The sequence below is a fragment of the Empidonax traillii genome, unplaced genomic scaffold, assembly GCF_003031625.1.
Source record: "Empidonax traillii isolate 1590-97213 ecotype Southwest subspecies unplaced genomic scaffold, ASM303162v1 scaffold174:size915687, whole genome shotgun sequence".
Lineage (NCBI taxonomy): Eukaryota > Metazoa > Chordata > Aves > Passeriformes > Tyrannidae > Empidonax > Empidonax traillii.
In genome coordinates, this window is record NW_020955367.1 from 883,846 (window position 1) to 901,823 (window position 17,978).

Sequence of the window (17,978 nt, forward strand, 5' to 3'; positions counted from 1 at the left end):
CCAGGGATCTCACACGGGGACACGAGGGCACGTGCAGCTCCCACCAGCCCACCCCTGCTAATTGAAGAGCCCCCAGGAGGCAAGAGCACACACTCCTTGTTCAGAGCTCCTGTGCAAGGGGTTCAATCAACAGGAGGAGCATTTTCAGCAGGACTTGAGTGAGTAGTTTATGTTGTCCCCCAGATACTTTTGAAGGAAGTCATCCACTGTTTCACCAGTCAAAAGCAAATGCGTTATTTCCACTTTTAGAGTTTTTTAAAAGTCACATGAATTACTGGGAATTGTTTATAGGAGAAGCTTTCTGTGAGGGCTGGTTCTCTGCCAGCTTTGTGTTAACATTAACAGCAAGTTCCTTCTTTTCAGATCTTTCGAACATTAAAAAAATTACAATCTGTCTGCAAAAGCCTAAAAGAGAACTGTAACTGTCAACAGTGTGGTTTAATATCGACTCTGCCTTCGTGAGTCAGTCCAACCAAGGCGCTGCAGGGACCAAAGGGAGCCCCAGGGTGGGGAGGAGACCCCAGGTGAGCTCTGCCCCGGAGCAGGGGCAGCTCACAGGGCTCCTGAAGGGCTGCCATGGCCATGTGTGCTCAGCTCAGCTCAGCTCCCCAGCACGCCCAAATTAACAGCATTAGTGCGTTTTTAAGCATATGAATGAATGTGTAATTGCCTGGGGAGTTTGGCTCTGAATCATTCCACTATATATAGTTTCAGAAACAGTGAGAGAGACTTACCTCCATCAGACTTAAGTGTATCCCGATGAGGTAGGGCATGGGGGCACTGCAGAGAGGAAAAAAAACTGGCTTTACATTCCCACAACACTGAAATCACACAACGACTTACAAAATTGGCTACAGGAAAACACTGTGATACTGGACTGGATTTTGCTTAAAAATTAATATATACATATATGTATAAACAAACCCCATGTGAACAAAATGTTCTTCCCGATCTGAAAGACTGTTTTTACTGTGCAATATCCTCTCAGCCCTGTAAGACTTGAATTTTTCTTGGCAGCAGAATTTCCAAGTGCCTGAGTTCAGGCAGGTACCTAAGGACAGCTACTAAGCATATCTCTGATAGTGGAGTCTTCTGTTAAATAAAACAAACAAAACATGTTACTGCAATTTTAAAAACATACCCAGAGTTTTCCAAGAGCATTCTTTCAAAGAAAGCATCCTGTTGTAGTGTCAGGTGGCTAATTTAGTGTATGTGTATCACCTGGTACTACAAGTTCTGAATTCTTTGAATGAGTCCAGACACATTTTTAAGCAATTCATTTTTAAGTATAAATCTTGACATGTTTACATTTATAAAAGAAACCACAAAAATCACTTTAGAAGATTCTGCTAAGCTGCAGAGTTGCCAGGACAGACCCTGATGCCAACACCCCCCTCAGGACACCCCACTGAAACACCCCAGGAGGCCTCAGCCCAATGTCCCCCCAGCACAGGTGAGGCTCTCGTGGTGAGCAGAACGGACAGTTCAAGGGAGGTGGATCTGCCCAGTGTGCCCTGGCTGGTGCCAGCCCTGCAGCTGTGTCTCTGTACACACGTTTCTAATGTTAACCCAGGGCAGCCCCACCCAGAGCAGGGCCATGCAGGGGAGCCATCAGGGAGGTGCCAGAGCTGCTAATTGCAAATATGGCACATCCTGCCTGCGAAACAGCAACACAGACAGACACAACTTCTAAAATAGAGCCTCCCTTCGCTTTGGATACAGAAGCTCAAAGAGCTCATTTTCAATTTCAGATGAAAAAATGAGAGAAATGTCACTGTGCTGCCTTGGATTAAAATATCTCCCATATTGCTGCTCTAAGCTGGTGCCTACTGCTCAGTAAGAGCAGTACAGTGCTGAAAAAACCCCTGAGACACCAGAGCAGCAAAATCCCTGCTCCTCCTTTTCCTGAAAAATACCTTAAAAATATATATTTACTGGTAAGCATATTAATATTTATGTTGTTTATTAACACACCCCCTCAAACTGCCACTCTGTTGGATGCTCTACCGGGGTGGAAACAGCCTCTACACTAGACATTCTACAGGAGACATTCCATATTCCTTGTTCTTTCTGAAGACATTAAACCCACGTAACTTCCAGACCCCCTTCCCAGTTCACTGGGGAACACTGAAACACATCCCTACAGAGATGTGACAGAGCCCAGAGGGGCACAAACCAGCCCTGCACCTTCTGCTTGCTCAGGAATGCCATGGGTGAGGACACAGCACGCAGCCAGGCGCTGGGACAGCACTGCCACCCCACAGTGACACTGCCCCGGGACACACGGAGCGCTCAGCTGGGCACAGCTCCTGCCGGGCACTCTGCGGGGTTGGCTCGTGGCAAACACCATCATCTCCTCGTTCCCAGTGGCCACAGCCCCGGAGTGAGATAATTCCCCAGGATTTTCCAGCCGGGGAGGAACGCCTGGTCCGGCTGCCCCACGTGCCGGGGGCTCTGCCGCCGCCGCCGCTCCTGCCGCGCACCCAGCCCAATGTGGTTCCAATTAGGGACCCGCGGGAACTCGGCAGCTCCAATCCCCAAAACGCAGAGTCGGAACCTCGGCAGGAAGTCTAAAGCCTGCAAATGTCTCGTGTAGTGGGGGCTTGGCAGCTGTAATGAGAGGAAGCAGGAGCAGAGCAGCATTCCAGCACGCCGGCCGCTCGGGGACGGCTGCACAGCCTGTCACCAGCACAGCGAAGGCTGAGCCTGGGCAAGGCCCTCAGCTGCAGCACACCCGTGGGTCAACCCTCCAGTTTATCAACAAAAGAACAATAAGAATGTTTAAACCTTAAAACTCCACTCCTCCAGTAGGATTTTAATGAGTTACAGACAAGATCTGGCTTAAGATACGTGGATCGGCTTTGGATGCAAATTTTGGAGTGACAGACATTACCTGTAAAAGCAACATAGCACACAAAACAACTACAGGGACTGCAAAAATAACCCCAATAAAATATAATCTGGTAAAGAGCATAGGTATGTCCAATAAAATCTGCCAGAGAGATCCTATTCTTCTGTCATCCCTCATCAATCTGACTGAAAAAGGAAACACACCTGGATGTAAATGTTGAAGGTTCATGTCAGGCTTCATAAATTGCTTTTATCACCATTTCTCTTTACTGTGAGTTAATCATGTGCCATTATTAAAATACTCTGTTACCATCCTGTGCAGGGGAACGTGGTGTGTGTCCCCCTTCCCCACTCAGGGCACACTGCAACAGTTCCTCCTCCCTGAGATTCCTGTCCTGAGACAGGAAACACTCACACAGCTTTGAATATTTTATCAGGTTCGATGGTGCTTCCAAGACTTTCAAGGCGAGTTCAGCGAGACACATCCCTCGTCTAGGGGAGAAGCACCCGGCACAACCTTTAATCCTCCGGGGAGCCCTGGCAGATTAAAGGCTGCCCTTCGGGCCAGGCCTGCCCCGCTGCCCGACACTTCATCAGTCCTGGGCCTTCTCACAGCCACAGCTCCTAATGACTCAAGTTGTTTGCTGGCAGCCAACAGCCATTAAGTGCCAAATGAAGAAGTATCAATTTCTGCCCCGTCCCTGCTGCTCAAACAAAGTGCCTGCAGAGCCCTCCGGAACAAAGAGAGGGGTCGTTGCTGCTCCGAGCTGCTGCTTCCCCGGGCAATCAGCCTTATTTACAGTCACATGAGTTATGGAGGTAAATATCCAATCATTGCAGTGGCACTGCCTAGGCATGAATATGGATTTTGGGGACATAATGGCTGTGGAGTGCCCATTTATTACAGCTGCATTTTTACAATTTCTTTAATTCGTTTCCTTAGGCAAATTATGCTCCCAAGAGGTGGGCAACTGCTAATTGGAAGAGAAGCAGGTGAAATAGAGGGACATCTCTTCTTAGGTGAAAAAGCCCAGCCTTAAAAAATTCTGCAGTTTTCCAGGAAAAGTAAGTAAAAGCCCAGGGATGTCCAAAAGGTTCCTATTTACAGCTACACAGGGGTTGCACCATTTTGCTTCTTTGTTCCAGGAAAATGGGTGAGACCCCATTTACTAAGTTCATGTCTTGATGTACAGACACTGACCTAAGGGGTGGCTCTCTCCCACCAGTGGTACCTCCCTCTCCAGGGCAGTCTCCTGATTTCTCCTTGGATCCCTCACTGACATTCAGAATTCAGCAGAAGGGTTTGTTCAGCAGCTGGGCCAGGGTGCTCTCAGAACACAGTAACGCTGCCTGCTAAGCAGCCTGGGACAGAAAAAGCTGTGTAATCCCCCTACAAAATGTACTGTTGCTTCTGGTGACAGAGCTCTGGGACTCAGGGAACACACTCAGCTGTGTCACAGCAAAGATGGGCTTTTCTCACAGGCTCATCTCAAACACAGACACCCAGAGCAGGAAGGGAGAAAACAGACACAGTGGGAGTGGGTTTATGGCACATGGAAAACAAACTGGAAAAAGTGGTGAGGACAATCGATAGACTGTGTCTGCCACATCAAGAAGTGTTTAAATTCCCAGTGAAAGAGATGGACAAGATCCACCACATTTCAGTAGCTGTATGTGCCTGGCTCCTGATGCTTGGTGGCAGCACCTCACTGAGCAGGACTCGTGGCACCTGCTCTAAACACAAACACACAAACCAAGCACCCCAGAGCAAGCACCAGCACTGCAGCTGTGCTTCAGATGCTCCCTCTGCTCTCTAGTTGAAGGAACGAGCAATTGTGCATGAAGGTGTGAAATCTAATGACAGCATCACCACCAATTTCCAGTCTCCTCCCCCCCAGAACCTTTCCCTGGGCTGAAAACATATCAAAGAGTGGTGCCTGACCAAAAAATAAAATGAAGGACAGCCCTCTTCCTCTTGCTTCCCCTCCCACCCCCTGTCCTCAGCTCATCTGCGTGACAGGGCTCAGAGGAGTGAAGTCCTTGCAGACCCGTGGATGCTGCAGCACCACCACTGAGTCAGCGGCCCCAGCGCACAGCCAGGGTATTTTGGAGCATTTTGGAGACAGAACCTTCTGGCACTTCCCGTTCTGAGGGTGGGGACGTCAGGCAGCAACACAGGGGAACAGAAATTTCAAGCTTAAGAAAATCCTTCCAAGGGGGAAATGGGAAGCAGAAGGCAAATAATCACAGGTGGAATATACTTTTTCTCAAAGACTTTCAAAGATCACGAGTGACACGGTCTGTCCACCCTTCTGTGAGTCTCAAAAGAGCAGGGGAAGATTCAAAAGCGTCGCAGCACAGTCAGTAAAAGGGCACAGCCAACTGAATCAACATGATATTCTGTGTTCATAAGAACTGAAGAATTCTCATTGCTTTAAATTTTGTTCCCACCTCGGCTCTCTAAAATTCTTATGTCATATTTGCAAAAGAAATAACCAGGCAATAATTAAAATTAAATTAAACTCTTCCTTTTTGAAGAATCTCAGGTCATTTCCCTTAAGAGGCAGACACCAGAGAGCAGCAATACTGCCTTAAAGCAGAGAGCAGGGAGCTGATTGCTCAGTCCTCCCAGGCAAAAATGACATCTGGAAGTTCACATGGTTACAAAATAGAAGGACTCTATTTCGAGAAATATATTTATGGCACATAAATTGTTGCTAAATTATTCAGACAATGACAGGGTGTGTAGCTCCCTGTCCTGCTGAAGTTCCTGGCTGGGTCAGGAGCTGTATCTGTGAGTGTGCAGTCACACCCTGCCCCAGTCACTCATGCTGGAATCCCACTCTTCCAGCTCCCTCCATCCTGGCCATAAAACAACCCATTCACAGGGCCCAGTGAGTTGTGGTTCTCCCTGCTGGGGTCCAGTGCCCCAGGTTTGCTCTCTGCCCCTTTGCACAGGTCTGTGTCCCCCGGGGGATGGACAACCAGCCTGCCAAGCCAAAGCCTCTGCCAGGAGCTGAGCTCCTCGAGGAAGCCTTGAGGTCACTCACTCCCCTCAGTAAGGTAAATATCATGTTCTAAACACACACTCATAATGAAAGACAGGGGTTTTTTAGCAGTTTTTTCCCCACCCTCAACAGAAGATCAGAAAAGCAAGAAAATGAGAAAAATGTATCCTGTTGGAGTCTTAACGCAAATTGGAATATTTGACACAGACATGCTGAAAACAGAATTTAATGACACAATATCTAAGTGGCAGCATTCCACAGTAACCACTCCTCCTATTAGACTATTTCAACACAGAAATATTTGTACTTACTGGGTTGGTGCCTCCTTAACACACTGTATTTTCAGAGTGACAGTTGCATCATAAGAGCACTTAGGACCAGCACACAGAAACGTGAACACTGCTGTGAATCTCAGGGATATATTCACATATCTACAACACACAGACACAAATATGGCCTTACCAACAGTAGTCCAGCAGATGTGGGGGCAGAACAGGGATGTAAACGTGCTGCCAGAACATCGGGTAGAGCATGGCTGCAGAGCCATGGATGCAGGCAGTTAACTGAAAAACACCATCAAAACTGCATCAGAAACGGGCCAGGCCCCAGGCCACGCATGGCAAAGTTAGAAACAAGACAGTAATGAATCCATTCTGCTTTCCTATCAACGTGTTTCATCAGAAAATCCAGCACTGCTGTTAAGAACAAGGGGCTCGGGGTGAAGCACGACAGGTTTATGGTGCTCCTCACCCAACTGACTCTGTGAGCAGCTGAGAACATGATTCACTCAACAAACAAAACCTGCAAAGAACACCCAGCATTCTGGAAAGCAACAGAAACATGGAAACGAAAACACAAAGGGAACCAAAGGAATAGCAGGGGCAAATCCCCAATCCTGGAAATTACCATCCATTAGATACCATAAAAATGCACAGAAATTATAACACAAACTGGAAAAAATTCACACTGAACTCAGTGATTAAATCTAGATTATCTAAAAGGAGTTTTTCCCCAATGGCTCTTCACCTAATCATTCGATCCACTGAATTTCTCAGTTATATTGTTAAAAACACATGCAGAAGGGTTTTGATGTGGGCAAGTACTGAAGGAGCAAAGGCAAGTGCCAGTGAAGCCATGGGGAGAATCCTCACAGAGGAAATTACTCTCAACCCTATTTCAAACGATGATTATTAATTTGGAAGAGAAGATAAGCAGGGTATTTGTCACACTCACTAAGGATATTAAAATGAGAAGGTGGTAATGCTCAGCAAGGAAATTCAGCAAAAGCTGTGGACAAAATACTGCAAGGAGAGGATCTGAGCAGCAGGAGATCCAGCATGGAAAGCCTGTGTGGGCAGGGAGGGAGGGAGAGCCTGCTCACAGGCACTGAGGGCACAAAGGACACAAAGTCCAAGGGACTGAGGTCCCCGTGGTGGCCTGAAGGTGTCCGAGATGAAACCAAGCAAAGACACATCATGGCATTAATCCTAATCCAGTCAGATGTGGAGCAACCTTTCAGAAAGAAAAGATGACCCTCATTACTATGAATTTCCATTAAGACAGAGCAGTGAGTTACAGAGCTCTCAAAAGGAGCCCATGGCTGGTGAGGGAAATGGTGGATGAGCCAATCCAGGACTTTCAGACCCCGTGTCAGGGGCAGTTTGGGTTCTGTTCTGTGCCAGAGCCTTCAGTGCAGCCTCTGTCAGCAACAGAACCCGGCTGTCACCAAAGTGCAGGGCACTGGGCAGCAAGGTGGGACACAGGCCTCTGGTTTATGTGTTACCTTTATGCCTCTGAACAACACAGCCAGTTTTTTACCTTCAAGAGGATCAAACTCTCCTATGACGCAAAAATTTCTTCAGTACTTGGAAGAATTCGACATACTTCAATGTCATCTACATTTTGGAAGAGTTTTAAGATTTGAGCAGGGATTTCTTCTGCAAAGATCATATTTACTCTTCCCCCAGTAGCCTCTGTTTATGCATTCACGAGTTCTAGTCCTTGCTGTGCCAGGGACTTCCCAGTGGGGCAGCCTGAGAAATGCCCAAGTGCCACAAACATGGGAATGCAGCCTCTGGAATCAGATTAGTTCCACTGCCTCGCTCGGTGCAGCTGCTGGAGGGGGAAGGGGGTCCCTGGGCGAGGGAGACGCCACTCACTGGGCACTTCTTGCAGCTCCCAGGAACAACAGAGCATCCCTGGGAGCCTTTGCTTTGCACCAACGCTCCCAAAATAACAGGGAAATGGGGCAAGGAAATCCCCCTCCGTGTGTGGAGCCAGACAGGAGCAGCACTGAAATGGCCAAGTCTAAGGCCATAATGGGACACAACTGGTGCTGCCCTGCTCCCAGACAGTGAACACCCCCTGGGGTGGCAGGGCTGCAGGTTCTGATGGAAAAGGGAATTGGGGATGCAAGGAGAGCTCCAGCCTCATTTTGCAGCAGCGTGCTCCCACCAGCAGGTGGGCTGCTGCCAAGCACTGGGGGTTGATGCATTTTGGTTCATGTCTGGCTACTCTTGAGGAGTTAGATCACAGAATACGTAAGGAAATTTAACAGCAATAATTGTTTTAACACTTGGAGAAATTATTTGCATTTCCTTTTGTAGGAAAACAGAATAAAATCCAAGAAAACACCAATAATTCTTCTATAGGTTCAGTACATGATTTATGAAATAGCTGATTAACACAGCCTCATTCTAAATCTCATTGAACTTAAGCATGTAAGGGTATTGGAAATCAAAATCTGAATTTGAGATGATGTACTGTAGCACAGAATTCACCCCACCATAAAAGCCTTTCCACCCAGGATGGTTTGATTCTCCCTCTCTTACCTGCCACTCAATTCAAGCCCTAAGCACAAAGTGTGTCTCCCAAAGTCCAAACAAATGAACTGCAAACAGGTCCCTTCCACTTTCCTTGCTGGAGAACTGAGAACTCCAAACAAAGGAGGCCCCCCAGCCCCACCCACCCTGCAGCACTGGAGGATTCTGGGTTTGGTTCCTTTCCAGTTCCAAGGTCTTGGCTTCCGCTGAGCACAGTTTGAAATAAAAGAATGCAGCTTGTTCCTACTGCTGGAAGCCGCCGAGCAGGAATCGCTGGCTGCGGCCCAGCCTTCAAACCTGTCTTACACTGTCACTCCAGCCTGGGAGCAGCTCACATACGAAGTTGTAAGCTAAGAACACACAGTATGAATACCCCTCCCTCCCCAGAACCAGACAGGCTTTTATCTTGGACAGAGGCAAAAGGAAGAGAAATAGCAGGAAAATAGGGGAAAAAAACCCAGCCCCCCTTGTGAACTGGCTCATTAAGGAAGGCAAAGTGACAGGTAAGTAATTCCTCTTCCCAGGCTCTGTCACAAAGGGAGAGATTAAACCAACCAACCACACAATCTCTGAAATGCTTTGGGCAGCCCTTCTCTTCTTCCCTCCCCTCTGATCATGTACTGTTCTCTTCATTCTGCAGGTTGCTGAAATAAACACCTCTCCTTCGTTTTATTCCATTACCTGGATGGATTTTCCTTATTTCAGTAGCAAGGACACAGAACACTTGGTAGATATAGAAGTTAAGGTTTTGCAAGTTTTCCATAGTATTAAACTTCATAATACCTAAGTGCTTTCAGTTAAATGGGGAGTTGATTGTAAACATTATTAATAACTATAATTAGGTCCCAGAGGTTATTCTAACTCTCCCCCTTTGGCTCACCCTTCAAAATGATCCTGCAGTTATCCTGGGCTTAGGTATGAGGCCTTACTCTCTCTCACTTCTCTGCCCTGTGCTGACAGACCACCCTACATGGGTTTGTGGACCCTATTTCAGCCTTCTCGAGCATTTGCAATTCCATGGGGCAGTTTTAGTCTCAAACACAAGGTCAGAGCCTGGTTAATGCCACACGACATGGAAATGGCAGCTCTGCTTTAGCCAGGATCACAGCACTGGAAAGCAAAATGAGTTAAACCATCTTCGTCACTCACAAAGGAAAGCAGTCAATAGCCATTTACAGAGCAAACACAACGACCACGGAGCATTTGCTTTTATAAGGAAAATCACAAACTTATTGACTGCTAAACCTTGAAATGCAGAGCTCAAAACTTTGAACTGAGCAGGCCTGTGCTCGTTTTGATCTCCAGCCATTTTTAGAAGAGAGTACTCCAGAATATTCAGCAGCTTTCATCTCTCAGACACTTGATGGAGCCTAAGTAGCATTAAGACTAAACCTTATCAAACACAACTGCAAAACTGTGGATTGTCAGTGTACTTCAGCCCACTCCTCTGGTCCCTCCAGAGAAGGTCACTGCAACATCCATCTGACAGTGTCATTTATCTATTTTTTTTTCCTGTCAAGTAAATTATGAACAAAGGACTTCACTAAGGCATAAGCCTTTGTACATTCATGTACCAAACAACCCCAAAAATTCCTGTGTCCAAAAAATCCCTCCTCATTTGAACATCAGAGGCCAAGAGGAGTTCTGTAAAATCCTCACACACAGGCACAGAACCGAGCTGAGGTTGCATGAGGGAGACTGAAAAGGGGACCTGGAGATAACCAGATCCAGTACACGACTGTAAAAAAAAAAAAAAAAAAATCCTGTGTCTAGCAGAAAGTCTTGTGCATTTTACTCACAGTGCTCAGCTTGCTGCAGCAGATGAGGATGCGGCGCTCGTACAGCATGCTGGCGTAGAGGTGCAGCATGTTGTTCACATCCACTGCCACAAAGTACTCCGTCAGGTTCCTCTGGGAAGAGAGAAGAAGAATTTGTGATTCACCACAGTACAAAACCAAGTGTCCTTAACAGAAATAACCCAGAAACCCAAAAGGCAAACAGAGTTCATTCTTCTGTCGTGCTGCAGTTTCACCTTCCACTGTCACTTCATGCCCACCCCGTCCCCTCACTCTCGCTGTGCTGCAGGGCACGACTCGTGGGCAGGGACTAAACCCCTCAGCTGTCCTCTAGCAAACAGAATGTGACCCTGAGAGCTTCACTATCAAACCCAGAGAGCCACCACAGAGCAACTGGATCCCAGCGTGTTCTGCTCTCCTGGAAAAAGGGGCTTCTCAGGGCAAGGGAAGGAAAACAGGATTTGAGTGTGGAGAGGGTGTTTTCGCTTCTTAAAACATGGAAATTAAAGAAAAGGGGCATTGTGGAGGAAAAGGTAATACACCCAGAAATGCTGAATTAGGGAATTTGTTTCCAAATGGCTTCTTACAGACATGAAAGGGTTGCTATATGATAAAGACAGCCTTATACAAAAAGCACATGTGAGAGCAAAATTAGATTAGTCATGAATTCAAGTGCAATCTTAATCATCCTTAAATAAAAAAGTGCAGAAAAGCAAAAAGCAAATATGATTTAGAAACTTAAAGAAGCTCAACAAAGCCTATTAGCACTTTTGACAGATCCAAGATACTTGGCTTGAGAAGTCTGCCAAGATGCTTCATACTGTGCAAAAATATGTTCCCCAGCTTGCCATCCAAACACAAAGAACTGAAGGAAAATTAAGCATTGTATTTGGGAGACTTTGGGACCAGGATGTAGGGAGATAAAAACTGGGTTCATTATGGTTGGCTTCAAACATGTAAAATAAAACAATCACTCAGGTCTTTGTTACAGCAAAGCTGGAGCCACAGACAGGTACAGTCAAAGGAGAGAAAAAAAAGCCAACACATTTTGCCAAAAACCTATTAAACTATCATGTACTTTTTCTGTATTTCTCATCCCATCTGTGCTGATTAACATGATATTTTTGTCTAAACATAAGCTGTCTTCTCTACGGCTCCTCTTCCCCCTCTCACCCAGCCTTCCCCGACGCCAAAACACAGCGCGTGACGACACAGTTCCTGCACGTTGTGGGAATTCAAACAATTTTTAAGGAGCCCTGAACTTTTGCTGCCACCCAAATCAGGGGCATGGCAGAGGGAGCACACAGTCCCTGCATCCTGCCTGGGGAGGATCTCTGCTCCACATGGATGTGTCTGCGAGGCAACAGCACCCACTGTGAGAGCAAAATAGACGCGGGACTCGACTTGCGCTTGTTCTCCCATCGAGTGCATTGTGGCGAAACGACACACAAATGTACCTTCAGATGGAAAGAGCTGGGAGGTTTTAGTCTTGTCTGCTCTCAGAGATTTGCCAGGGACACCTGGGAAGCATGTGGGCTGCATGGAAATGTATTGGTACTGAGGAGGCTCACGTGTTCCCTCGGAGCCGTATTTATGAGAAAGCTGTCAGCTCTGAAGCTGAAATTGGGCCTTACACTTGTATTTTGAAAGACATGTCTCCTAAGTGACAAAACCATGAATGAGTTAAATAAATACAAATGAAAGCGTTCCAATTTGCAGGATAATGGTTGGGTAGTTTGTTTCCAAGGACTCAAACCTTTCTTGGGGCAGTAAAAAGTGGGGTTTTAAGAACAGATACAGGAACAGGTATCCCCACTCCTCAAAATTCACCAGGAGTGCTACAGAACTCCCTCGTGCTCCTTTGGAAGTCCATTCCCAGATCAATCATCCATTTGACCATTTGCTCTCTAATATCAATAAATGCACACTGAGTTTTGAGATTAAAAATCACAGACTTCTCTTCCACCATCACCTAATGAGGAAAAGGGACTCAGTGACACAAAAATACCCCAGAGTGTGATCACCAAGAAAATGTCACCATTCCAGCCTGTTGATGTACCTGATGCTTCTGGAACACAACAGCTACTCTCAGGAAACTGAGTCCTGACCTGCATTTCCTGCAGTGACCCCGATCTGTTTCTGCAGCCACAATGCATTCACATGTCCCTCACATTAAACTCATTAAACACAGGGATCTGACACAAAGTCAGATAATTCAAGAGGCTTGTTAACATTCCAAACAGAGCTCTGTGCAGCTCCCCATTCATCATCACATCCAACTTCAAAGTTTGGCACTACTAAAACTTCTGCTAAATATGGGGTTCAAAATGCAATTACTGATAAGATATGTAGAATTTTGAATAAATCAGGTCCATTGATTAAAATACATGAAGACTTATGCTCCTTTAATGTCCTTGTATTATCATGTTTTAATTCCACATGAAAGTGGCATTAACACCCAGATAAAAACCTCCTAAGAAATGATACAATATTCATTAGAAAAATATAAACAAGCAAAATGCCTGAGAAATAGCAGAGAGTCAACTGCAGCTCCAGTTAGACCAGTGCACTTGATTTGCAGGATTTTGCTTTCTTACAATGGCCCCAGCCCTTTGATTTGGGGAGTGCTCACAGGTTTGTCTCCTCAGTGCAATGTTCCTCCCTGCTCCCAGAGGGGCCCTGACTGTCCCCAGAGCCCACCCAGCCCACTCCTGGCAGGGACAGCAGGACACCTGGCAGCACCAGGCACCTCCAAGGCCCATCAGTGATTCTGTGAATTAGGACAGGATTTGATAGCCGGTTTAGATTCAGGAACTGATTCTTGACTTACACCCAGTGTATCATATTTGTACAAAAATAAAGCGCTTCAGAAGAAAGAGCTCATCTATTAAATTCACTGACAGGATACGTGTCAGTATGAAGAGTCTGCAACGCAGAAAAGCCATCAGCAGTGTTTTGAAACAGAAACAAAAAGCCCCAAATGCTATCTGCTATACAAATCATCCCCAAATGAGATGAAATGTCTTGATGATGCCTTCTCTTCCTTTCAAGCCTCAGTTGAGGTATATGATGCTCAGACCGACCACAAAATGCTCCAGGAGGAAAAGGGAGATGTCAGGCAGAGGAATTTGGCTGAGACACAGAGGGAGACGTTACAGAGTGCTGAAAGGAAGCAAATGCCAGCACTGTCTCCCCCCAGCCCCTTCACCTGCTGGAGAGCCCAGCCCTGCTGGAACACCTCACACCTCGAGGGGCTGAAAAGCCTCCAAAGCAGTGGCTCTGAAGAGAGCAGGGGTGTGTGGCATTTTCAGAAGCCAAACAGGTTGTTTTCCCTGGTCATCCTTTCCAAGGGCTCTCAGTGTAGGATTAGCAGATCTGCTGTTTCTACCCATTTCAATCTGGCCATCAGTACTTTGTCCTTCATGCAGTTCAGCTTTTAATCACACATGCAGAGCTCCTCAAGCTCAGTGTTTCACAGAATACAATCCATGACTACCAAACAATAACATTTGTTATCTATGTTGCTGTGACATTAGACAGAAGCAGGGAAGTGCAGGATCCTCTCAAATACTCACATTTTCAGGTATACTGGGAAGCTCTCTGGTGTCAGGCACAGTAAAGTAAGAGTGCTACAAAAAGAGCAAATATTGATTATTGCAATTGGGTGCCTCATGATCAGCGTATAACCTGAAACAGCACGTGGGTCCAGCAGCCACACTGAACACAGACACTACAAACACAACTGCTGCTTCTGATGTGTCACTGGTTTGGCCTGGTTGCGAAGGTGCAATTCAGGAACAGCACACAGCGCTGTATCCCATGGAGGAGCCTCCCCCTGACCCCCAAATAGGCTCAGAAACAGCCACAGTAAAATGCAGGAACACAGCACAGTTCACAGTCCCTGGGCTGCCTTTTTATATCCTTTCTTGCTTCACCGCCCATGAAATGTCTGAGACAAGGGGGGAGACCAGCAGCATTCCCTGGAACCACTGGTATGAAAAAACTGGAATATCCCAACTGCTCCTGGCCCTGGGAGATGGCTCATTGTCACTCCTCCTCTGGACAGAAGTGCTGCTCTTGGGAGGGAGCCCTGAGGGGACAGGGACACGTCCAGGGCCAGCTGGGGACCAGCAGGGCCACACAACTGCTCCCTGTGCAGGTGAGGGGAGCAGGGGGAGCTCCTGCTGCCAGACAGGCCTGTGGAAGCAGGAGCAGAGGAAATGGAGGGGGCAGTGTCCGTGGGAACCCCCCCAGGCAGCGGCTGCTGCAGAACTTCACTGTGCCTCACACACAAGGTGTGCTGCACAACGGAGTCTGCAGAGAAAAACCCCAAAAGAATAAATGCAAAGTGCAATCCCATCAACAAAATCCCCAATCTGTTCTGCTGGTGTGCTTTGCTTGATTTTCTCACAAGACATAAAAGTGAAATAAATTCTTTTTCATATGAGTTTTTCTCAGGGAGGGGGGAAGAGGAGAAGGAAGCAGTCAGTGTGATAAACAATGAACAGTGCCAAGGCTGCTGTGACAGGTATGGGACTGTTCCCTCCCCAGCCCTGTCCCCTTGCAGGACCCAGGAGCTGTGCAGGACTGTGGGCAATAAATGTCCCGGTGCTGCTCCCTGACCTCCCCCAGGTCACAGGAGATGGGGAGAGATCTCCATGGGGAGCACACACAACCTTCCTCCAATTAAAGAACAGCCTTTCAAAGACATTTGATGTCAGGGAAAGGGAAACAGAGGGCCCCAAATGTGAAAAGGGGAATTTCACAGCTCTGTGTCCTCCCAGGGAAACAACATCTGTGTACAAGCTCCAGGACGGAGAACTGCTGTTGACATTCCCCTGTTATGACATGGAATGAATATCAAGCACCTCAGTTTCCATCTCCCCCCTTCACTTACCACTCCAAGATGAACAGAGGTTCCTGGCTCAGGGATGGTGAGTTTATGAAATGTTTCTAGGAGCTCACTCCTTTGACTATCCTGAAACAAGGAGAAAAATAAAAAGGAATACTCAGTAGGCATTGGTGTGACCAGATTAACTCCGAGGCAGAAGGGTCAGATGATGCCAGGTGAGTAAATGTGGCCTGAGTGGGGTTAGTTCTACACCTACTGCACACCACAGTAAACGTGGATCAGCCCCCTGCCAGAATTTGGGAATGGCAGGGTGTGCTGAGCACAGGGCAGGTGGTCAATGGGCCTGCCCAGCACGGGGGCAGCAGGAACCCAGGGACTTGTGCTGGATCCACAGCCACGCCCCTGGACTTCATCTTTTCCCAAAAATATAATTTAAATGCATATTTATTTTTCAGAGGCACTTCCCAAGCTGAATATGACCTTCTACATCACAGGGATTAATAATTCACATGGTCATCTCTGACAGAAGCACCTCTTCAAACAGCTTGTTTCATCCTCTCGCCCCCATCTGATATTGGGCAGGGAAAAGGAGGGTCAGTATTTCAGAATAATACCTGTCCTTTTGCTGAATAATCTGCCAAGACATTGAGCAGCTTATAAAAGACTTCAAACCACGGGAGGTAACTGGAAAAAAAAGAGAAAAAGGAAAAGCATACATTTAACTTGCTCCATCTCAGTTAATAAATCCAGGATCACCAGCCCTCAAGCTACAGAGCATCCTAACATGATGCTGCATAATTATCTGTTAGGAAAGCCACAGCAGACTTCCACTGGGAGGAGAACTCTGCCAGGAGGCTGAGGGGTCCCTCTCCTTGGGGGACTGAGCTTTGGAGTTCACCCTTGCCCACCCCTGGGCACCAACCAGCCATGCACCAGGGGCTCCCCAGCCTCACCCTGCACACACAGTGCAGCTCCAGTTTTAACCCCAAATATCTCTGTGCTCGTGTGGCTGGAACACATTTAATGTTAAATTTAAATGATGTGGCTGGAACACATTTAATGGTAAATAACTGGTCTCCTGCACAGCTGCTTGCAAAGCCAAGACAGGCAGTTATTTTGGGTTTGAGTCCTCACATAAGTGGATTTTTTACACTGTGTAATAATTAGAACCTCAGTTTTAATTGTTGCCAGCTCTCATTCCATCACTGTGCTCAGCCTGGCCCTTGCTTTGGTCAAATGGAAACTTCACCTTCACATTTGCACTCAACTTCCAAAAGAAAAGAAGAAACAAGATTCAAAGAGAAAGATGCAGAAAAATCACAGCCTTTTCATTTGCATCACACCTCCACTGCACACAGTGAGACAGGCAAGATGTTCCTTTTCACTCCAGCTTTGGAAGGGTTCTGTGCCCTGTTTTCATGGCACAGCTCTTCATTCCAACCAACCCCTTTTCCCAGGCTGGTGAGGGATCTCCCTCGGCTGCAGCGAATGCAGAGCCAGAGTGAGGCACTGCCTGACGCTGCTTTAGCCACAGCTGCTCTCTGAAGCAAATGGGGTCTATTGTGATATAGTGAGACAGGATTTGAAGTTTTTATAAAATATGACTCCATCCTGACAGCTGTAAGGAATGGAGTGCCCCGTGCTCTGCCTGGGCAGCTCTGGGTGATAAATGAGGTGAGAAGCTCTGTATGAGACAGACACAGTGACTGGCACTCCATCATTAGCCTTTGTTTGAAGCCTGCAAATGCTACTGTAAAATGTAAGTAGCTTATCAAAATATACTGATAAGCAACTTAACTTTTCATGTTATATGACAGTATTATCGTTTAAATTAATACGCTCCAAACATCTTGCAAAGTGTGTATTGGAACAGAGCAGAAAGACAGACAATTACCACTTTAAACAGCATTTAAGTTTGGCATTATATTGTAAACAATCCAGAAGGATTAGGTAGAAGATAAGTTTCTTTCTTTCTGTTTAGTTAAATAAACTTCAGCAGAGTTAAAAGCCATTACAAGGGTAACAAGAAATCCTCTCCAAACATATCTGCTAAGTAGAGATTAAGAACCTGGTAAACAAATCCGTGCAAGGCATCTATCAAAAGAGTTTGAGAAGACAGGAAACCAAGGAGGCAGAAAGCTCCCTGGCAGTGGGAAACCACAGCTGCTTCCAGGGAGGCACAATTAAAGTTCTTCCTAATCGCTCGGGGACCTCCTGGAAAACTACAAGTGACTGCCAGTAGTCACTGCGAGTGGGGAGGCTGCAGAGCTGCATTTACACAGTTAAAATGAGAATCTTCACACTTCCCCTGTGCTTATGGTGTATGTGCCTCATGTACTGTGAAAGCAGAAAGGCAAAGCAGGTTCCCAGGCTCTGGCTCCCCCCTCCCTGGGGCTGGGGGTGCCCGTGGGGCAGTCCTGGCAGCACAGGGACCCCACGGGCCGAGCTGCCAAAGCAGGGCCAGGCACTGCCTGCACACCCCACTGCTGTGCCCTCTCAGGGGCCTGGGGCACTTCTGCCAGGCTCCTTGGCATTCCCTTTGCTCCCACCACTATCCTCTGGGGAACCTCATATTGTCCTTTCTGTAACATTAACTCTGCCTTGTTTTCCAGCTGATGGTTTGGCATCTCAGCATTACCTGCTGCTTTTT

At 46.9% G+C, this 17,978-nt stretch overlaps 1 protein-coding gene across 1 annotated transcript in view; it reads right to left on the minus strand.

Annotated features, from left to right (window-relative positions):
• Positions 1-16,060, minus strand: part of DENND1A (DENN domain containing 1A) — a gene marked incomplete at its 5' end in the record, with an annotated part of 81,128 nt that extends 65,068 nt beyond the window's left edge. Inside the window, 6 exons of the mRNA XM_027885905.1 lie at positions 735-780; positions 6,321-6,421; positions 10,480-10,590; positions 14,052-14,105; positions 15,374-15,454; positions 15,943-16,060. Of these exons, the coding sequence (XP_027741706.1) occupies positions 735-780; positions 6,321-6,421; positions 10,480-10,590; positions 14,052-14,105; positions 15,374-15,454; positions 15,943-16,060 (511 nt within the window). The remainder of the gene's footprint in view (positions 1-734; positions 781-6,320; positions 6,422-10,479; positions 10,591-14,051; positions 14,106-15,373; positions 15,455-15,942) is intronic.
• Positions 16,061-17,978: the final 1,918 nt, after the last annotated feature.